This window comes from Pezoporus occidentalis, unplaced genomic scaffold (genome assembly GCF_034315485.1).
Source record: "Pezoporus occidentalis ecotype Australia unplaced genomic scaffold, CSIRO_AGI_Poc_V1 ctg33, whole genome shotgun sequence".
Taxonomy (NCBI): Eukaryota; Metazoa; Chordata; class Aves; order Psittaciformes; family Psittacidae; genus Pezoporus; species Pezoporus occidentalis.
Genome location: NW_026915268.1, coordinates 3,169,163 through 3,193,111, shown reverse-complemented (window position 1 = coordinate 3,193,111; position 23,949 = coordinate 3,169,163). Strand labels below are relative to the sequence as shown.

The following is a 23,949-nucleotide window of genomic DNA, read 5'->3' as shown; positions in this document are numbered from 1 at the left end:
AACTGTTGCTGAGCGAAGCGCAACTTAGCAAAGTCTGAAATGAAATATTCTGAAAGAGGTTTCAGAAAGAGAGGCTGCTGAAATCCTAACAAATGCATACAGCAGTCAGGACCAAAAGCGAAGGCGGAGAACACCAAAACTTTTCCTTCTGTTACTGTTCCTCCCTACATGACCTCAGAAGTCATGGACAGGGACCACAGTAAACAAACACCAAAGTAAAACAACAGCCCTTCTCCCACCAGAAATGTAATGTGGACAAGGAGAGGAAGATTTCAATTCCAATTAAACAGTTTAGAACCAGGACTTCCAAGAGAAAAAAAAAAAAAATCAAAATCAAAGAAACAACAAACCCAAACCCAAAATTTCTGCAAAATTCAAAATACATATTGATCAACCATCCTATGCTAATTTTCTGTGCGAATGGGTGGGCAAGACTTCTACTACCTGCAATGACAGCATATGAGCAAGACAAGTTTGATGGCACCATACTGACTGGATTGAGAAAGAATGCCCATGGACTTGGAATCACCATGGGAAAGCATTCCCTTCACTGCCAGTAACTGCTTGGGAAAAAAATCAAAGCAAGCCCTGTCTTCTAAGCAGTGTCCAAACTACCCTGTGGGCAAATACTGTTACACTGAAGCACAGCTTTGGATTATTGTCTCTGAGCCAAAAAGACATGTTAACACTGAAAAACTAGGCATGATCCCCCTTCCAGTTAAACTCCAGTAACTTCTTGGGCATCATGACAATATCTAACCTGCAGTTTAGAATTTTCCCAAAATATAAATACTCCAAAGATCATTCTGCATCTACTTTTTAAGTTTTTAGAATGGTTGAAGGTGAGGAATGCATCCAGTTATGGTTCTATTATATCGCAAGTAGATTTATCCTAGGTGTTCTACTCAGGTTGGAAAACAGTTTTTCTGTTAAGATTCCAAAATCTGGTTTAATAGGAATAAATCTTATATAAAAAAGTAAAGGCAAAGGTGCTGGCAACAACACTCCTTATCTTTTTTTCCCTATGTAAGACTGAAAAACAGCCCATTGTATTATGACCGAAACCATTAAAATGGCATTCCAACAAGATGAGTCACCTTATATTGCCAGGAAGAAAACACAGGAAGAAGAAACAAACCTATTCCTCCTTCTAGCTGTAAGAAACCATCCTAGAAAATGGTGTGACAGGAACTGACCTTTTAGAAGGGAAAAATATAATCCACTAGCTTCTCATGGATGAAAGTCTCATTTCCTTCTATAATATTTGTGTTTTTCAAAACACTATCAGCAGGTGCACCAGATTTCAAAAACCTCTTGTCCTTCATCACATATAATTGTGCTGCATATTATATTAAGAAATACAAGCAGAGGAATGTAAGTGATGTGAGTTCAATTAAAACCAGCATAATATCTGTTGCATCGAAAATGATTCTGCAACTGAAATCAGGTTCTAATGAGAGAAAAAAAGGAATACATTTTCACGTATTTTTAATTACACAGACTTTCCTCAAACATGATTTTTGATAATATATTCCATTAGGTTAACATCATATTTAAAGAAAGTGCATTTTCTGATTTCATTTTAAGTCTGATTTTGAGCAATTATTGTGTCATTGTTCTGCAGTAGAAAGGTTGAATTCATTTACTGTGTGGTTATGCTAGTTATGATTGATGTCGCTTCTCCAAATGATAAACCAATCACCCCAATGATGTAATGTCATTTTAAGAGTGCTATAATCACATTTCTCTCAAAGTGGAAGCTCTGATGAGTTCTAACAAAGATTTATTGTAGATTAAAGGCCTTCATAATATCAACAATAGATTGCTCATTTGATGGAAGATTTGATTAGGTAATTTTTTTAGGCAAATGAGTTTTCCAGATATACCAAGAATGGCTCTTGTGAAGGGCACAGGGCAGTACATGTGGATGGATGACTATCACCTCATATCCAAGAAGACTCATCTTCAAGCTGTTGTGGAGCTATCCTATAATTGTTGAGGTTGAAGCAAGCTTAAGTGTACAATCAGACAAATAAGAGGACACTTATATAATGTAATCAGTATGAGACTTCTGCAAATATTTAATCTTCAGCATCTACTTTGGAGACTGTGATAGATTCGTTTAGAGAATCTAGAATCTTAAATCTAAGTATCTTCAAATCTTCCTTTTCAACCCAAGACCAAGCGCAAATTATTTAAATGCATTTACTGTCTCCCAGATGCCTGGATCTACGGTGCTAAGTTTCCACATGAATGAGCCACATAAAAAGGTTAGTTTTTCCAAGTCAAGGTATATGGCACTATCTGTGGTGTTTTCTTATAAGCTCTCGAAAGGAAACATTAGAGAACTACATGAGAACACGTGAGAACTACAGAAAAGAATGACATCATTAGAAACCACTTATTACTTTCCACAGGATATATTAAGTCTAGAAGAACCTGTGCTATAGAACACTCTCAGTGGTGATCAAGCAATTAAGCATGTGCCTACGGTCAAAAAATAAGAACCCAAACCAAAACCAACAACAAAAATCCCCTGACACCCCACGGCTGTTTCTTACAGCCTGAAAAGTCACTTATTATGACTGTTCATTAATGAAGAAAATGAGACATTTGGGGGAGAAAAATGCTAAAACATAGAATGAACAAATCAGCCATTCATATGCAAATCAAAGCATATCTGAGCCTATCGAAAAGCTTCATTGGATCAAGTCCACTGCAACAGGTCCAAAACAGAAAGCTTTTGAGGATATAAAGAAACAATGACTATTTTTAAAATGAAACCTAAAGAGCTCTTCCATCAGATTTGCAGTATTGTTTTACTGTGACTTGCTTTATTTGGCTTCATGAGAAAAGCAATGCTGGTTCACCCAGCCTCCAATGGCAGCTATTAACACCAAGTACCAAGTATTCAAGTATCCTCCAAGTCTCCTTTTTAGTCCATATTCCTTGACCTTGATTTTTTTCTACTTCATAACCCTTATTGCATCTCTCCCCCATTCACTTTTCGCATTCCCCTTTAAACCCTTATACACTGTTTGATCCACCACATCTTTTATACAATGTTATTTCTTTTGTTCTTTATTCCTTTCTTGTCAGCATTCACCTGTTCTGAGCTCTGAGATGAAGCCTGCACATCCCCAGAAACTCACTCCTGATTAGCAGTAGCCCATCACCGTTACCAATAGTGAACCAGAGTTGCTTTTTCTGTGAATATCACTTTACATTTCTCTGCCCTGAATTTCCTCTGCCACTTTATTGCCCTGTTACTTGGTCTCAAAAGGTCCTCTTGTAATTCTTTATAGTCTGATCTCATCCTTACCATACTGCCATCAGGTACTTTTCTTACCCCACCCATCTTCTCCAAGTATCTTCATGTCCCATGAAAAGTCACTGGGGAGCTCCAGCTTCTACTCACTGTCTTTCAAACTGCTTATTGTGAAGGTGTCTTTCCTCTTTCCCTTTTTTCCCTTAAAAGTGTTGAGCAGCAGATTTTGTTGAGACCCATTTGAAAATACAAAGACCCTTTATTAACTAGATCACCCCCATTCAGGAATGGCTGACTCCTTCAAAGAACGCTTAAATTGCTAGGCTTTACAGAAGCTATACTGTCTCATCAAAGAGAGATCACATTCACTTCCCTCCCCCACGCAATGGTTTCTACTGAGTTGCCTATTACAGATTTTGAGGTCTGCTACTCCCAAGATCCCCCTCAACCTCTTAAAAAAAAACCCTCAAAACTGGAATTGTATTTTCCACCTTCTACGCTGTAGTAGCAATGAAGCATGCTCAATCGCTGAATTATTATTTCTTTGTGTAATTATATTTTAACACACCTGAATGGCTGATCAGGTTAAAGGCTAATTCAGGATGGAAGGAACCCCAGGAGGTCCCTACTCCAGCCACCTGCCATGCAAAGGGCAGCTCTGAGGTCAGATCAACTAGCTCAGGATTTTAACCAATCTGCTCATGAAAGCCTCTGAGGACAGAGCCTGCAGAGGCTCTCTGAGCAACCCGTTCCAACCCAATCCTTAGGGAAAAGGTTTTACCTTATATCCACTCTGAATCTTATGTTTCAACTTCTGCTCATTGTCTCACCCTCCCACCACGAGCGCATTTAAAGGGCACTATATGAGTGTACTGTATGCACCCACAGAGGCCAAAAGTTCCACACCACATAGTACCTCCAGAACTGTGTTGTTACAGGAAACAGTGACCTTGAGCAGATCAGGAAGTACATATAAAATATAAATTTACAGTGTTTAGTTAAATAGACAGGAGCTGCACAACAGACATCTATGTTAAAAAAACCCAAACAACAAAAAAGGCAAAACCATAAGGAGCTATAATGGCCTTCCTTTGTTTTGCCTGTATTTCTAAAAAGGGATTGCATCTTCATTCCTTGATTTTTGGCTGTCAAAAAGAAAAGTCAGCATCTGTTAATACTAACAACAAAAAAAAAAGGAATAAAGAAAACCCTAAAAACCGCAGATGACTGAAAGCAGAGCTGCAAATGTTTTAAAATAGTGGCCTGAAAGACAAGAAGTAATTTGCAGAAAAATAGCAGTATTTTAGTTAAATGTGACATTGGGAGTACAAAATCAGACAGATTCTCAAACAAGAACAGACACAGAATGGCAGAAGCAGCACACATTTTTAGATATAGAACCTCATCACCTACATGAGCCTATGCAGAACAAAGAACCATTCTGTGTAAACCTCACTTTTAGAAGACGCATCAAGGAGCTGGAAACTTACTTTGAAAAATAAATCCCTCTGATGAGACAAGAATACAGTAATATTTTTTATGCTGCTTGTAACACTCTGAAAACCAAAAAGCTCTCTTCAGTAAAATGAAGGAAAAACATAAATGATGTATGGTGTTTCCAAAAAATGTTCACTGCAATAAAACTGTAAGTTTTTGTTTGCCCTTTTCCATAGATGCTCTCAATTTTGTGCTGATGCAAGAACACATTTGCAATAAATGAAAAAGAAAAAAAAAAGGCATAAAACTGGCACAAACATGTCACAGACAAACTCCATATGTTTGCAATTTTCTTACCACTGCTGGAGGCCTGCTGTGGCCCTGAACACGCTCTTAGCAGATATGAATTAGGAGAGAACTCCTCATCAGGATTGGTGTCCATGATTTGATGGGACGTATTGCTGTCTAGCAATGGCATCTGGCAGCTAACTGGTGGAGGATTATGAGAACTGGGCAGCTGAGCAGATGGGAGAAGGCTAGACGAGGATGTAGGTGGAATGGGACGACCTGGGAAAGAGGACACAGGGATCAAAGATCAGCAATGAATGTAATGAAAAAAAACCCAAACAGCCAAGTAATTGCACTGTAACTGTCCATCGTTACACACGATTACTGCTGTGCAGAGCCACATCATCCCTTCACTGGTACAAACTTGTCCCTTTGTATCATATTCAAGGCATTGTGAGCAGCTTGGCTGCGAACTCATTCCAAAAATCTCTCCATAGCACCGGCTTGCAACCCATCAGGTGAGCAGATGCTGATGAACTGAGAGCAGCTGCAGACCACTGGATCGGGAGCACCTCTTCTGCACGGGTGCCAACACACAGAGCACCCAAATGCCCAAAGGCCCCACGCTGCATCCTCAGGTGCTGCAAAATGCAAGGGCATCAGCTACAGATTTTACCAGAAGAATTTTCACAGAAATAGGGTGGGTTTTTTTTGGCTAAATAAGACCAATGGGAAAGGTGACTATAATGTGCTGATTCCTGGAATTACAGCACATGTCTGTAATCGTCTCTTAAAATAATGGTGCTGTTCTGGTTTCTTTTTTTTTTTAGTTTTTACCAGGGAAATTGCTCCAGTACAGGAATCGATCAGAGGCATGTAACAAGAACCATATGAAGGCTATCTCCAAGATAAGGATCCTCTGTATTATTGTAGATCTTTCCAAAACCCACTGACGGATGTGATAGGAAGCATAGCGGACAGCAGGACTGAAAGGGAATTATCCCATTTGAAGAAATGGGCTAAGCTGGAATATGGACTGGAAATTCTGAAGTGTTTTACTGTCATTTCTTTCTGCACTGGTGCTGTAGGGGCAGAATTTCTTGCCTCACTCACCAGACAGTTTAATTTCAGCTCTGAAACCCAGTCCTTAATGTGTACAACATACCTCAGCCCACTGTAACAACACGTTTTTGGTCAAATAAGCAAGTGGCATCCAGTCAGCAACAAAAATGTTCATACTTATTTATTCTTTACTTTTGTGGACTTCCCTCTAATGACTTTATATTAATTATAACTTTGTACCAATCTATTCCATCAAATGCACACAGATCAATACAGGTTTTGAGGGTTTTTTTGCATTGCCTATTAGAATATGACTGATTATAGAGATGAGAGGAAGAAGAGAAACATGAATTCTGATCTCTGCAAGTTTATCTAGTGCACTGGAGAAATTGTTCATGAATAATTTATACACAGGAAAATATGACCTCTGTGATACTGCTGAAGTCTGTGAGGCAGAGAGATCTGCTGCATGCTAGCGACTGATGTTAAAATGCAGCAAAACTACATAAAATGGTGCAACCTTATTTCCATCAGTCTTAAAGAAACAGTAGCAGAGCAAATACACACTGGCTTCCTCACTAGTTACATTTTCTTTTTGGGAAAGGCGAATGATTTTTTTTAACAGGAATTTTATATGAATTGCACTAAGGTTTATACCATCAGGATGAGGCACACATCAAATTCCAAAGGACAGAAAAAAGTAAAGGAAAATTAAATAAAAAGTTCCATTCATCACATAGAAATTATACTTGGGAGCAGCACTCAACCAAAGAAGCCCAGAGAAATTAAAATCCCAACTCCTTTCTCTGCATGGTACTAGCAAATAGCATGAACTACTTTTTTACCTTCAAAAAGTTCGAAACAAAATAAATACCTGGAGATAGACAAGGGACTATTCTGCTTATTTTATCATCATGTTTTTAGCACTGCATAGATAGATAATGTGGTGTTTTAACCTCAGCTGGTAACTAAGCACCAAACAGCCACTCACTCACTCACCCCAACAGGATGAGGGAAAGAACTGGAAAAGTGAGAAAACTTGTGGGTTGAGATAAAGACAGTTCAATAGGGAAAGCAAAACCCACACACACAAGCAAGGCAAAACAAGGAATTCACTCCTCGCTTCCCATGTTCAGCCAAAACCCCAGCCAAAACCAGCACAGATGATAAGACTAAATGACCAAGTTACCACATAACAAAAATGGGCTTAAGCTACTTTACGGTAGTCCTCATCTACTGTCTTTTATGGTAGAGAAAATTCAATATAGATTGAATATTTCACTGTGGACTTGCGTTTACGAGGAAATAATTCTAATATTGACGATAGGAATAATTACTGTTACGATTCATGATTATGCTATTGTTACAAAATACTACAGTAAATATCCTAAATATTAAAGGAAAGTGATTGAGCAAACCCCGTTACTAATTATTCTTCTGCAATGTGTTAGAAACAAGGAAAGAGGCTGAGGTTTGAGAGAACTCACACAGGAATACGACACTGCGACTATTGCATGCATTTAATTTTCAGATATTCTGGTTCTGCTTCAACATTACGAAGCTAAAAGAAGAAGATTTATAATTCACAATCTGCATTTGCTGTATCATATGGAAATATATTACTGTATCATAAAAATGTTGGACGTGAGGTTATGAGATGAAGGGAGAAAGATTTTTTCTTCTGTGCAATGTGCCTATGGTATTTCGGGGAAACTTAGGAACAGTTTTGCAGAATACTTCAAGAGAAATGAAAAAAGCCAAGAATTCTTTTGCCAGGAAGGCTAATCACATTCACACCTTCATGAAACAATACAGCCCAAATCCCTGAAGACAAGGTAAAACGTCTGATTACTATAGGTCTGTTTGTAGCTTAGAGGAAACAGAAGGTAACAAGTTGTTAAAACATTGCATTCTTTTGGTGGGAAGTTGGCTCCTGAGGAAGATGTGTCCATAAGCACATGTTAATCGACAACTGTAGATGTCTGCGAGTCACAAACCCTATTGCTGATCTGTCCTGTGCTTGGATTTCCTAATAACCTGCTAAATCTGATTAAAACTTTTCTTGTGGTTGGGGAACTCCTGATCTTTCTGTCAAGATGATTTTTGACACCTTGTAAACATTAAACTCCCACGACAGCCTTTTCCTGTACTGTAGCGGGGCTCCAGACAGAGCTGCTCTCTGTACGGCTTTCCACCCCAGCCCCTGAAACACACGGAATGGCTGAAGACAAGCAACCTTTTGTAAAACCTGTTGGGAAGCCAGCTGAAAAATTACCAACGAGGAACAGAGAGAGACACTTTAGCTTTGTTGCCTTAGGAAATGAATCCAAAGGGTAACTATCCGCAGTACCACAGTCAAGAGAATGGCTGTGAAAGTACCAAAGAGAATTGAATGGGCTGCAGTTAGGCTATAAAAAGCATGATAAATGCAATCTATTTGTTACTATATACTCTTAAATTAGAAATAATGGGTTCAATTTGTAGTGTTGAATACTAATATCTTGGTCACACAAATTCAATGTGCCATTTAAAATAACAGACTAAGCTTTCCAGGTTTCAGAAACCTGAGCTTCCTGCCAGACCCTTTAATGTATATGTAGATACTTTAACAGTCGTCGTATTGTGACACCTCCCATCTCTTGAAATGATTCTAAATTTCCATCACTTCACAATGGGACTTGCAATCCCTGCAGTATTATAGAACATACTGTCAATTCTACTACACTGCTGGTTTTGAAAGTTAAATCCATAATGTAAATAGGAGTATATACAATTTTTGTCTGCTTTTCTTCAAACAAGACTTTTGTCTAGCTGTGCATTGACAGAAACCCTGTGTAGTGGTATTTATTTCCACTGACAGCAACAACGTAAATGTGTAATATACCCACAGAAATTTAACCACATACACATGCTATAAAGGAAAATCAAAGTCTTCAAGCTGATATATTACAATTCAGTAGTAAAAGTTAATACTAGTTCTTCCTTCCAGTATCTGTTCATAGGCATGTTCATACTGCATATGCTCATGCATGGCAATAAATTGTACAGATACTGAATAAAATACTTGTAGGGCAGCCTAGAACAACAAAAGCTTTTCCTTTTCTTCCTGCCTCCTTCATGGCTTTCTCCTGACATATAATTTATCTTACTACTTAGAGTGAAGGAAGAAACTTGATAACTCTCCTTCAGGAGGGCATTCTGATCCGAGATAGCTTTGGGCAACCATGCCACACAGCATCTCAGTCTGCAAGGGTCTTTCTTATGATCTTATCACTTATATTCCATTTCCCCCTAAGATTTTGTAGCAGACAGCATCGACTTACTAGTTCAGCTTGTATTTTTTTTTGTTTTTACCAAAGTCACATCTTTTTTCATCAGCCCAGGAGCCTTTATGAAACCATTCCTCAATTACTGCTACACTCCCAAGTCCCTAAGGCTTAAAATCTGCTGTAGAATCGACATTTAAAAATCAAGCCAGGCTTGTAGCTGGTAATGATGCCACAGCTCTGCCACCACCTTCAGGAGGACACCCACAAAAGCTGAGGATGCAGATCATACATCGGTGTGAGAAATTCCTATAATCTCTTTGTTAAGGGCAGCTTCATAGCCAAGCAGAGGTACAACAAGGAACAAGCTTACCAGCGGAGCCTGCCATGTGTGGTCATGGAATAACGTGGCAATGGGGTGACAGAGAAGAAGGTGTCAAGCCCAGACACTTGTGAAACAGCTAAGAAGAGCTCTGTTCACCTTAATCACAATAACACATTTGGAAAGAGATGCTCCAGTTGCTGTTAGCCTGAAAGACCCCAACTCATCACAGGAAAAAAAAAAAGCAATAAAAAAAGGACTGTCTGCAATCACTGCTAGCATTAATATACATAAATAAGAGACACAATCAAAGAAGAGAAGCAAGCTGCTTATCAGTTCCTGAAGGATTCTTGAGACACACCTTCCATACCCTTTCCCTTCCTGTTCCTGCAAAGGACCTATGGAGTTCTGTGGGTGAATAAAGCCCCTGTGCGTGTGAAACCCTGGCCTCTATACTCCACCATGGTGCACCACAGGAAGCAGGGAACAAACGTGACAAAACCACCCGGAATTTAAGAGTTTTGATGCATGAGCAGTCCCTGTGTAAATATGCATTACAAAACTGTATCTTGAAGAGCTGCTAAGTAACCTTTCAGCTAAGTGTAATATAGTATAGTATTGCTACCTAGCAACAACACATAAGAAATATAATTGTATATCTGTTTATATGAATATTCATATATTTCAATATATTTGCCCACACACATTTAAACAGACATACAAAATATCCAAAAAAGAACATTATTTTAAGCATTCTGAAGGACCAATCCAGACACCTCAAATAGCCATTTTGCCATTAACTTTGGTAGGGGGAAGATCACAACATGTATGTCGCCAGCCCACCCTCCTAAGTTAACCATTTCTACGTAAAAACTTCCATCATTAGAAAACACCTGAAACCTAGAGGTTGTAAATACAGATTCCAAAGCTTATTGTACCTGCAATGGAATTCTCCAGGTTTTTTGCAGCAGGAGAATCTCGCTTCTAAGGTTAGCACGTGTAGCGATTATTTGTGTAGATTGTTGAACCCCACACACCTTCAGTATGTCTCACTGAGTTCATCTACCAAACCAGCATATCTTCATTGATAAATTGCAGTTATGAAGGCATCTTCCTATGTGTAGAGGCTTTTATAAGCAAATCAAGTTTCAAGAGCTTTAAACAGCTGGTAATCTTCATAATCAAGAGGATATAACTATTTTGTACTTCTCTAAGTTAGGACACCTACTATTCATATAGAAAATAAACATAAATAATCTCATAGCAGCCTTCCAATATCTGAAGGGGGCTTACAAGGATGCCAGAGAGGACAAGGGGTGATGGGTTCAGACTGAAACAGGGGAAGCTCAGGTTAGATCTAAGGCAGAAGCTCTTCCCTGTGAGGGTGCTGAGGTGCTGGCACAGGGTGCCCAGAGAAGCTGTGGCTGCCCATCCCTGGCAGTGTTCAAGGCCAGGTTGGACACAGGGGCTTGGAGCAAGCTGCTCTAGTGGAAGGTGTCCCTGCCCATGGCAGGGGTTGGAACTGGATGAGCTTAAGGTCCTTTCCAACCCAAACCATTCTATGACCTGGAATACCTACAGTTAGCCACAAGTATCGCTATCAGTAAAATCACTTATGCCTGTTCTATAGCTTTGGTCAAGAGGACCAGGAGTCAGACAGCAAAGATAAACACAAGCCAAAACCTCACTGTGCAATCCCCAACACATCAGACTGCAGAAAGAAGGGAAACTTTAAAATAACTTTTTCTTGGTGTGTTGTTTTTTTTAATAGCTGTTTGGAAGCTGAAGTAGCATTCAAGGATTAGTGCAGGAAGCTGGGACATAAAAAGTGGAAGGAGATGAGATGTAACTGATGCCATCAGGACAGAAACTGTAAAGCACTTAATTGGCGATTAAGATTTTGACATTTACTGATTGAAACTGATACTCATGTTACACCAATACAAAGTATAGAACCGTGTAGAAAGGAGTCCCATAAAATTATGTTAGTGACTTAAACGATGGGTATACCATTAACAGCAGTTGCTGTGTTGCTCATATTACTAAAATTACAGAAGGAAAGCTAAGTAATGGCACTGGGTGGACATTAACTAGAGATGATAAAAGAGAAGGATCAGATATCCTCCTCCTCTGCTCCCTGACTTCAGGAAACAGCTGGAAAGCTAAATGGAATCAGTACAGGAAGACAGGCGGGACCCTGCTGTCAGGGTAGTGCACACTGCCCTCCTCGCACAGCACACAACACATTCTCACCACATTTCCAAGTCAGCCCAGCTGAAGCACCTACATTGTCAGCAATGTGAAGTTCACTTAAGGAGTGAGAAGTGTTGGTAAATGTGTCAGGAAACAACTAATAACGTAAGATGCATGTTTTTGCAGTGCAAAGCACTACAAATTAACTAGGCAGCTGATGAAGGTGAAACTTTCCTGAGGTATAGCACATTCAGCAGGCTCTCCTATTCCTCCCCAGAATAATTGCTTTCTATCAGAAAAAACCCTGCTTTCCATCAAATATGTGTGCAAAGCACATCTTGCCAATGGGCTGGGTACTCCCAAGCAGCCATATTTAATAAATAGGTATTGTCATAACTAGAATAAGGAATATAAATATTTTGTACCTGATGAAATTACTGCCGTTAACTGACAACAGGAAAAATCACCCATTTCCCACACAGTAACAGCATCTATTATTTATGTAGCTAAAATGGCATTTGTACGTCAGCACACTGGAGGCCAGCATGGAGCCCAGGCAAAGCTTCTCCCAGGGGAGAAAGTCCTTTTCCCCACTGCTAAGCAGGCTGTACTGCCAGCCCCCAGGAGAGAGACAAGACACACCAACAGTCACCTCATCCAGCAAGCAGCAGTGCTAGCCTCTCTGTAAAGAGGACTCTGTTAACCCTGTATTTATCAGGCTGTATTTCAAGTTGAAAATACTAACCAAAAGCCCAAAATGATGCTTGTTAAGAAGAGGGAATGAAATCTAACAATTGGTGATCATTTTCTTCAGCACCAAGTTGTTTTCTGTTGCCTAAACTGTTTTTTCTCTAAGGCAAAAAAGCTTCAAAACAGCAGAAAAGAAAGATAGGAATCAGGATTTGGATGACAGAGAGTTATCACAGAAGAAAGGTACTTCCAGGGTTTCTGAAGTTCCTACCTCTCTGAAAACAACAAATGAACAAAACCAGCCAAGCTAAGGAAAAGGTTTTCACAAAGTCTATTTCACAAGAGTCAAAGGAGAAAATAAAGTCTTCCTAAAAGCATGGGGCTGATATTCCTGCACAGACCTGTTTATTGATGTCTTTTGGGTATCTCTCTTCATCAAAACAGATAGTAAGGGCAACTAAGGATGAAGTTGATGCCATCCTATCATACCAGGGAAAGACAGAAGGTGGCTTTGAAACAATGAAAAGAGAATGCCAAAAAAAGATGTACATACAGTAAGTCATCCCTGTGATTTACATAACAATGAACCAGCGAAGAGGAGTCAGTACTATGGTTTGTATCCTTCCCATTTAACAAAATGAACAACATCTGACATGGCCTGCTAAGTTTTCTCAAACCTTTTGTTATGCATAAAAAGCACAAATGAGAGCATGAACACAGTGCAGGTAACAATAATAATAATAATAATATCAATAATAACAATAACAACTACGGTATAGGCAAGAATATGCCCCAAAAGGCAATTTCTATCAATGTACAAAGATTGTATCTTTGGTCAGTAGCTCCTCAGAAACCAGAGCCCAGCAGGGCACACAGAGAGCCAAGTTATGCTGTTTCCACTGACACCCTGTGTATCCTGCTCTCAGTAAGAGACAGTGGAGATGCTTGGGCAGGCGATAGCTATGCCTGCAACTATGTCTTTGCGGACTGCAGGGATGACAGGTTGGCTACTGCCTGCTGTGCTCCTGGCTGCTGTGTTCCTTCAGAAGACTTCACTGGAGCCCCTGAAGCCCTGAGGCCTTTCTTCATTTATTTTTGGAGGGTTTTTTCATTTCAAGGTCGCTGAAACACTGAAAGGCTCATGTCGGAGTCCCCCAGAGCAGCAGCGTTGCTGAGGCACAGCTCCATCACATCAGCGGCACATGAACTCCCACAGCATTTAGGGTGAGGGAAAGCATTTTTGTTGGCAAGATCTCCAAAGATAATACTGAAGACAAACTTAGCGCAAGCAACATCCATTCCCTCCCTTCTCAAGCAGGCAATGGAACTACCTCTTCTCTTAAACACATCCAGGTTTCTGTGAAACGTCAAAATGCAAAATCATCTCTAAGGGGACCAAATCCCTCAGGAAAAGGGCACTCAAGAAATTAACACATGCCTGCCAAAATCTCTACCTCCTTTATGAAAATTTGAAAGACAGTAACACAGGATGATCTGAGAAAGCATAAAATACAGTTTTGAAAGAGTCTTAAATTCACGTTGTACAAGCCATAGAGCATTTGTTTAAAAAACAGGATCCTAGGAATCGTGATCTTACCTGTGTGGGTATAACAAGTTTGTACTCAGTAAGTTTAAATGTTGCTTAAATAAAACTACCCTAAAATTCAAAGTTATTTCTTCTTTGGTACATGTTATAATTTAGATTTTCATTTCCAAGCAATTTTACAGGATATGGGGGGTAGGAGGGTGTGGTGGTAGAGATAAATCAAGAAAACCCCAGACAAACCAAAATAATCCTAGATTCTTCATGACAGTAATGCATGAAGTCTCAAGTGCTTTAGTGTTGCTGTAGTTCTAGTTAGATTTTGCGAGCAGGACAAGAAATTGTTTATAAGGTGTTACGTGTGATTGGAAAAAAACAGAAAATTTAAATGGCAACCAGTTTCTGTATAAAAAAAAATAATAAAAAATCCAGTATTAAAATATACTCATACTTAACATATTCCTCTTCCCTGTCCTGTGAAATAGAACCAGTTACCTGCACACCTAGGAATGCAATTTGAGAGCTTTAGATAATAGAAAAGGGTTGAGTGAAGAAGAACCAGCCAGTCCTGGTCTCTGTGTTTTATTATCGATCCATTCGACAGGCTTGTTCAAGTTTTGTATCTTCCTTAAACCATTTCACCTCTGTATGTGGTTAATATTTCCTGAAGTACTGCCCGTGTGCAATGCTTGAATATGAAAATCACTGTACCAATGCAAGGTACTATTATTACTAAAATCTATGCATTAGAATAAGGCTAACTTGGAAAGCAATCACTTCTCTTCTGACTTTCAGTGTTAAAGTTAAATTAATTTTCCTAAGCAATCCACCTACCAAATATATCAGTTTTACAGAATTCATACCGTACATGACTTAAAAATTATCTAAACCAATTCAGAATGTAAAAGAATAATTTGCTGCTGTCAAAAGCTAATGTCACTTAATTCTTGTCTTGTTAAATCATCTGATGGCCCTTTCTTTTTTAGTTAAACAAAGATAAATAATACAAACAATTTACAGCTAGAAGATGTGAGGGGTTTGCAGCTGTTCAATGTCTTTTGGGCAGATTAGATTCTGTAATGAGAAGTTATAAGCCTCATTTTATAAAAGCTGTTGCTGTCTTGGGAAAAAACATCAGTGAATACGATTAGAAAACTCTTTTCCTTCATGAACCTATTACACTAGCAAGCTGATTACTCGGCATATGTTTGATACCTTCATGGCTGGAAAACAGTAATTTGTTTCAATGATTTTTTTCCTCATCACTCATAAAGTCAAAATGTCTTCTCTAATATTACCATACCTCTGAGTTAGCCAGTAAAGTCAGAGCAAGAAGGAACAGAAAAACCCACATGAGCATAACTCACATGAGCTTGCATCAATTCAACTTCCCTAAAAAAGGTTCTACTGAACTAACTATAACTAACATTAAATTATAACAACTCATCAACCGCCTGCTCCTTGGGGGACAAAAATAACAATCTAAGATTAGGAGTGTATTTAGAAGAAGCTTATTGGGAGACTCACAGCCATCATCATGTATGACCAAATTTCCACCTTTATAGAAACTTAGTGATATGTGCAGCTTAAAAAAAAAATGGGAAGAAATAGAATTTCCTATTTATCAATCTTATAGCTAAGCATTCATGCCAGGGAATTCCACTAATGGAAGGGTTGTAATGAGGCCCTAGGTAGGTAGTTACCAGGCACCCTGTGAACTCTACCTCCTTAGATCAATCTACAAGTACTTGTTTTGATCTTTATTCTAGTGACACAGAGTTTATATCGTGCTGTGCTACAAACTTGTTTCTACCTTCCAAACACCTCCTGTTTACCTTCACCTTATTTTATTGAAATTCTAAATACTGTTCAACAACCACGCATACCATCTCCACTCCAAATCCTCCTGAATGATGTTGTCTTTATTTCTGTTAGGGAATTTATTTCCAGGAACGTTGCAACACTTAGTGACTCAAGTGCCTAGAGTCACTAATAGGTGGGAAAAATAACACTGCCTTGTACAAACATGAGAAAACTCCAACCTGTAATTATTCAACAAACTCTGTGAAAAATCATATATAGATAGTACTAACTGGTGGGAGTTGGATAATGATTAGAGAGTTTGTGTTAACTCTTTGCAACCTACTAAAACAGCAGCTTTAATTTCTGGTGGACAAATATTAAACGAAGACAAGGTTTCACGTGATCAGTATTAGGTATACAGCTAAATTTAAACACTATACATAAAACCTGCTGTATCATACAGTGCAGTGCCAGTGCCATATTCTGGCTAATTCTGCTTCAGCTTATTAAAGTCTACTTTAGTTAGTTACACCTACAGTTTGAATACAGTGTCCTTATTTGCTTTCTAAATATGCTTCTGAATTAGTGCTGAGCAGCTGCTGTGATACACTCTAAACATGCTTGTATTTTAGGGCTGGGAGATACTAAGGTGCAGTAAGAAAAGTATCACTATGATGGGAATTAATCTTCCATTACTCTTGATACCAATACTTACATTTACATGATATTATCTTGATATTTACATTTTTCTTCATCTAGTTTCTTCTTTTGAGATCTTCACATTTCTTACACAAGCTGTATGGAAAATTGTAGAAGTTGTGGATGCATAAGGAAACTAAAGGCTTGACTTTTCAGTCATGTATGATACTGGCGTGATTTTCCAATGCACAAAAGCACGTAAGCATTTAACTTCCCTGTGTCTAACTGCATCTTCAGGAAGCTAAACATCTTTTCTTTTTTTTCTTAAAGACTTATCAGGTGCTACAAATGTTTAAGACTCTTATGATATTTTACTCTGAATATCTGTGCTCCCTGACAAGAAGTTACCAGGCCCTGTAATGGATGAATGAATATCCCACCATTAAATAGCAAACCCCAGTGAAATCTCAGCTCCATAAAAGTCAATACAAATCTTATTTTTGCCTTCAGCACAGCCAGGATTTCATCCTAGAGCCCTAAAAAGCTTTGCACAGAGAGATGCTCCCCCAACAGCAGTCTTTTCTGTACTGGAATACCAGGCTGTTGCTGTTCATTTAATTCTGGATGGTCTGCTGTGCTCGGGTCTTAGGAATGCAGCTTGGAGCTAAATTGAAGTTCAAAATCAAAAGGGGAAGTGAAATCCCATCACTCATAAGGAGCCAGGTCTATTTAGCCCTTTAAAATCTCTCTGATGTCTTCTGGTAGAGCTGACTAGTCCCTGAAGAAGACACGGAATACAGAAAATATCCAAATACAGAATTATGGACAACCTACAAAACCACTTCCAAATGAGCAGCTTAAGGGCAGATAAAACTTTGTTTGCTCCCAGTATTGAATAAGGATTGAGAGATTTCCACCTTCGTAAAGGTGATTTCCAGTTCAAAATTTGAGAAGCAGACTCAAATAACGAAAGAGAATATAAATTATGGGAGAAAATAACATTTATTGTTTGTGGGCCACACCTTAAATGAATACAGGAATCTGTTCATTTTGCTTATATGAAAGCTGAAAAATGTTGATTTCTTAAGTGAGAATGTTTATGGCAAATTTCACTTTATATGAAAAGATTTAGCCAAAATAAGACCTTTCTGAGCAGAGACTGCAACCCAGGAGCTATCAGCCCGTTAACTCTTTTACTATTGCTGTGTATTGCTGTAATTAATGGCACTCTGAGAGTGCAGGAAATTAAAAAGATAAAATTTCCTTTTAATGAAAAGAAATTGCAGACATGAAAGACTACTATGTGGAAAAGGGAGCTTTGCTCTGCAGTACTAAGAAAATCTGTAACATGATTAAAACACATTTGCAAGCACAAAATTAGATAACTTGAAAAGGTAAGAAAACTTTTCATTATAGTTACACTTAAAGTTGTGAAAACTGAAGGAATAAAAATACATGTTCTTCCCTTAAAACAAATGGGCTCTGTTCCATGCCTTTTGGTAAAGCAAAAACCCCACCAAAAATCAAACAGGCTACAGAATAGCTGGAATGTACTAGGCTGTATTTCAGCATAAACTGTATCTTTCAAATAATGACAGTTTCTCTCATTTTTTTCAATCTTAAAGCACTTTATAACTACAGCTCAGAAATACATGGACAGAGAAGAATTAAAACAACTGAAGCTGAAATATGCTACTTAGGAATCCAAAGTTTGTTTACACCATTAGAAGGCACTCAAATATATATCCCTATAAATGACAAGGTCCCAGCAGCAAATTAACAGCAACAATTTTCCCATCTCAGGAGCTGTCAAGATGGGCTCTGTTAGCCAATTTATCTTACTCTAGCACATCTCTGGTGCTTGTCAATCAGTATGTGAAACATTTGGTGCTGATTGCCATTTTTCTATCCACTTCCTTTTGCCTCTCGTACCAGGCAATTTACTGCAAGTCAATCAAGGTTGCAGCAGACCTTGTTTAAATAAAACACTGTTGAGTTCTTTTCACACCAACAATTTCAAAAACAGAATGAGCTGTAGCTTTTCACATTTACATTTATACTACTTTTTCTGGTTTTCCCAAATGCCATGCCCAAGCTAGAAGTCGTATCTAAACTCAGCCGGAAGCTTATTAAGAAAACAGGGAAGATGAACGAAACAAAACTGTATATCCTTTCATTGTCAAAAATGCTGTCTATCAATGGAGACAGAGAACATCAAAAAGTACTTGAGTAATCTGAGATTATTACTTCTTCAGCCTTGCTTGCAGGCAGGTGTCCACACCACTACAGCAACTTCTAAACTGTCTGAACTTCACTGATGGTTATTTCAGCTAATTCATTTACACTGTGATTTTAAAGTAAGAAGGAAACCAACTTCTGTATTTATAACTGCATGTCACACATGAAAGTATTAGGAAAACCAATTCTCCCAACTAAAAACTTTGTCCTGTGCTCCATACAGACAGCTTCCCTCTCACATCCAGATGAAACAATCCCACAGCAACCCCAGGTCTCATCATGCCTAACTCTGGCACGACCTTTGCACCATCTGTAAGCAGTGAGGTAGAGAAAAAAGGTGGGAACAATTTCCTTTGCAATATATACCTGATGTACAACTGAAACAACGTACATTAATAGTGCATAACACTTAGCAAACAAAAATAATTGAAAACTTTGACTTGTTTCTGCACAGTAAGACCTGGCGTTACAAACAAGGCCTGTGTAACTTTGCTACTGTACACAATGCCATTCCAGTGCTTAAGTTCACCATGGACTGCAAAATAAGCTACATGATCATCCACAACAATGGAGCATAAAACTATTGTCTTCTGAGCTGGAACAACAATTAAATGCCTGCAGCATGCATTTATGTGCTACAACTATACAGACTGATGACAGTTTAGGCAGTTTAATCTGTTATTTATTAGATCCATATACACTAAATCCAATGATGTACAACAGCAACAAAAGAAAATGCAAGTCAGATCAACCCCTAAGATGGCACAAGTAATAATCTCAGATGAGCAACAGAGGACATATTCCTTTAATAACAAAGAGATAAAGAAGGTGGCTACGTTACTGTTCTTATTAGTAAAATTATTCATTCCTCCCCTTTTTAATTATAAATGATGCAAAAGTGTCAGACATTCAAACCCCCACAATCTCAATGGCATATACATATGTTAGCATATACAATATATACATATTACTTCATGCTTATTTTTATATAGTATTTTCTAGCACATATATATACATGATAGAAAATAAACTGCTATACACATATCTAGAAAAGGAATGGATTTTGAAAGAGAAAAAAAAATCAGTTCCTTCTCTGGTCAACAATTTACGGCTATTTTAAAAGTATGAAAAGAGCTTAGATTGCTAAAGAGGATGCCTGAGGCAAGAGTCTCAAATTTGCCTGTGGTTAACAACTTAAAACATGCCATGACCAGAACATCCATGCTCATTTGATAGTGCTTTAATATGAGACCTAATATCTTCTCAATCTATAGCTCATATGATAAAACACACAGATCACCTATAACGGAGTCACAGTCTGATGGAACATTAAAGCAACTGTATCATAAGGTGTACGTAATCACCAGTCCTACCCTTTGCAGTATTTAAAAACCCTTACATTATGCCAACATAATGCAGGATACAACTATAATGCACTGTATTTCACTGTCTTTTGGATAAGGAATTATAGCTTATCTTTTGGATAAGCACTTGTTTAATTATAAAGGAAGAAGCGATAAACATTTTAGAACATTAGTCTCCTAAGAAGCAGAACCCTCTTGCTGTTTCTCCTCACCAGGGGGGTTACCACAGGTAATCCTTCTGAGGCAGTCCCCAGTTCATGCATCTTCCTTTACACTCATGCAAGTAATAGGGCAACAAAAAAATCCACATAACATGAGAGATAGATGTATACCACAGATGTGGATATTCTATGAACACACACAGATATATACCTCCACACACAAGGATATGTTTAGGCATACTAGATATGTGGTGCCCTAAACTTAACCCTACCAAGAGTTGACCTTTGAATTATTTCCAGGAAAAGATTCTCATTACTCATGAGAAGGATGATACGTGTTTGACTTTATATTGATGTAACTAAACCCCCCCAAATCCAAAGCAAACAACAAACCAGCAAGCTGTAGGTAAAAATGTATTTCCTGCAAGGCAAAATCAGATAGCCTGACTCATGCCAATATGATTCAAGTATATGTTTCAGTAACAATAGCCAGTATCCCACAGTAAAATGATCATAAAAGTAGTATAACAATTTCAGATTCCTAGTTTAAATTTAATTAATGACAACAGATAATGATTTTCCTGCTTAGTCTTCAAAAAGATGCCTCCTACACTAAAGCATGAAGATCCAGACTTGCGTAATAGTTATTTTATCATTTTCAATGATAGGAGAACACTCACATATTAAGAAATTTTCCATTCATTCCACCTCATATACCTAAAACATCCTGGAAAAAAACAAAATGCCATTCTAATGCTCAGAAAGCTGTGGGCTTATTCAAATATAAACCTCGCCACTGGCAAGGCATGCATGGGAGTTTTACAGTTCTCAGCTCTACGGAAGAAGTTCCTCAGAGCTTGCAGACAGCTCATGTCTGGACCACAGGTCTACAGCTGGGCTCCTTCAATTTAGTGGGGAGACATCTTTTCCAAGATAAAAGCAACCACAACAAACCCCAAAGCCCCTACACTTGATTCTGAACTGTTTCTCTTTGCTCATAGTAATGATTGCCTTTCCATAACATCATTTTTCCCAACAGTTACACCAATTTATTGGTTTCTGATTATGAATGTGATGTAAAATGTTTCTGCCATAGAAAGAAGCAACAAATGAGGAATGAAGTTATTTGATAGCTAAATGCTCTAAATAAGCAATTGGCTTAAGTGAAACTGCCTGTAAGACTGCCCCCTTTCTGCCTGCCCCCACCCCCAGACCCTCTGTCCTCCCAATCTCAGACTTTCTGTTAGGGCCCTACACAGACTGAACACAACATTTGATGGATTTTATGGAAATGTAGATGAAGTCAGTAGGGTGGAGAGGATCGATACAGAGAGAAGCAGCATGCACAGCCTGACATATCACCTGCCAGGGGCTTACAAAGGAAGAGTGAGTTACAATTCTCTCGGAAAAGTCGATCACATTTTTCACCATCCTTACCATTAACCACAAGTCCAGGATTTTTATATGTTCCTGTCCTTTCTTTTTCCCCCCAATATCTGATTGCTTAAAACCTTAATTTTAACCTGAACCTGCAATTTTAGCTGCTAAGAGAATTGCACTTTCTTGTCTCTCTACAGCCCCAGGGACTAATTGAGAAGATTACCTGAAGGCTTGAGGTTTAAACACCCGAGGAAGGAAAACCTGCATAAAATGATTCCTACAAAGAGGAAATGACAGAAAAAGGAACAACTAGGAGATCTTTTTGTCACTGGATGCTTTTATATTACAAATGATGGAATGCTGTTTGTGATCATCTGCTGGGAAAACCAGCAATAACACAATGAGTTTCACTGATTTCTGTTATTGCAGTACATAGAAGTAAATGATAGACAAGGAGTTTGTTTTCACTCAAATCACAGAACTAAAAAGAAGTCTTGATCTAAAAATATTATAATCTAAGCGGGGGTCAAGTTTCTTTTGTCTTTGCTAACTTGCCACTGTGAACAGATGAAAACTGTTAAATCTGTAAGACTGAAATCATGGTGCTTCTCTCCAGCTATCCTGGAGACCATGCTAAAAGTGGTATTGAGGCCTAAATGGAGTAGGTATGTAAGAAGGAGTCAAAGACAGTTTTAAAAGATGCCATTTTGCCTACACTTAATGAAATGAAAACTAGAAAATCCACACTCCTACCAGAAGTCATGACCCCATCAAAAACTGATGTATAAAACTGTTCCAGCAAGGTCAGTTAATAGCAATAATACACCACTATCCAGTCCATTTGGGGCTTTTGTTCTTAAACACTTCAGTAAATGGGACTGTTTGTTAACTCCAACAGATAATTATGAACTGCAATAAAAAATTCAAATTATGTTAATAGGCCAGAGAACAACAGCTGTTTCTGGAATCAGTGGCAATTACTAGACATAATGGTTCTCAATTAAGCTGGAGGGTATTTTCAATTGTTCATAATTCACTATTTTAAAAGTATCATAAAAATATATAAGTGTAAGCTGTTAATAAAACTTCCAGATGAACAATGTAGCTGTTTGTCACAGAAAGTAAGACCTATCTTATTTATAGTGGTTTTTCTCTTGTGAATGTGCAGTTATTGTTAGTGAAAAGAAAGGAACTACATGGGGTTTATTTCTCATAGTGCTCCTAAGTGGAAGAGGAGCTAAATTCCTTTCTTAAGTAACTTCAGTTTCCCTTAGGAATACAGTCAGCAATCATGCACATCTTCACCAACCCTATTTTTAGATACTGCAGCTCACTATATAAAATGTAATGCATATATGGATGTGAACCAGGGAACTTGCTGCTTGTCCACTTTCAGATTTCTACTGACATTTTTTCGAGGGAATAAAATTGACCAATAGAAAAAAATGGAACAAATAAGGACTAAATAAGACTGAGAAATCCTAAGGATCATCCTTCAATCATAAACTTGATGCACTGTAGATTTCCACCAAACCAAATCAAACACTTTCAATAAATTAAGCCATTAAGGAAAGATCAATAGGCAATAATTACTACCCTCACTTCCACTAAAACTAGCACTTACTTATCCACCACATGTGCAACCTTGCATTAGGAAAATGGCACATTTAGCAGTTGCTAAATCCTCATTATAACTTTACTACATATGATTAATAATCATTTTACTGGAGACATGCCTGAATACCCTGAGTAGATTTAAACACACATGTGTGCACATGCATTTTATTTATTTATTCCAAAATAGCACTTTAAAAACATTTTCTCTAACACAACCACTTCCATATTCCTCTTGCCAAGAGGCAAAACTTCCTCCATTTTTATTCAAATCCATTTGTTCACGTTTATCCTGAGAAAGAGTAAATTGTTCGAGAATAGTTCCTAACTGTAGAAATTTATATTTTCATATTTAAACAGCAACTCAAAGACTTGAGCACAACACTGTGAATAAGCAGTGGAAGACAGTGATCCATCATCCAGACCTTAGGATCTATTGAGAGTCTTTATTGCTATGACCTCATTAAACCACTGCAAGCCATGAGCTAACATAAATCTGCCTCTCTAAATACTTTCCCCTTTAATTTTTTAATAGTTCCAAACAAAAGGAAAGGTTAAAGCCAATTAAAAGAGACACAAACACCATTATTATTGCCCTGACAAACTGTTAGTTATTGGATTTGATCATTTCACTTTAGGAAACCATTACTCCCATTTCTGAATGAATTAGAAATTACACTC

General features: G+C 38.1%; 1 protein-coding gene across 11 annotated transcripts in view; it reads right to left on the bottom strand.

Annotated features, from left to right (window-relative positions):
• TENM2 (teneurin transmembrane protein 2) overlaps positions 1–23,949 on the bottom strand; it is a 691,595-nt gene that overhangs the window by 229,239 nt on the left and 438,407 nt on the right. For 9 of the 11 annotated variants that reach the window (XM_062629179.1, XM_062629180.1, XM_062629181.1 and 6 more), the window contains one exon: positions 5,063–5,272. The exons of the other annotated variants lie outside the window; for them this stretch is intronic. In XM_062629179.1, coding sequence (XP_062485163.1) covers positions 5,063–5,272 — 210 coding nt within the window. The remainder of the gene's footprint in view (positions 1–5,062; positions 5,273–23,949) is intronic. 11 annotated transcript variants of the gene reach the window in all.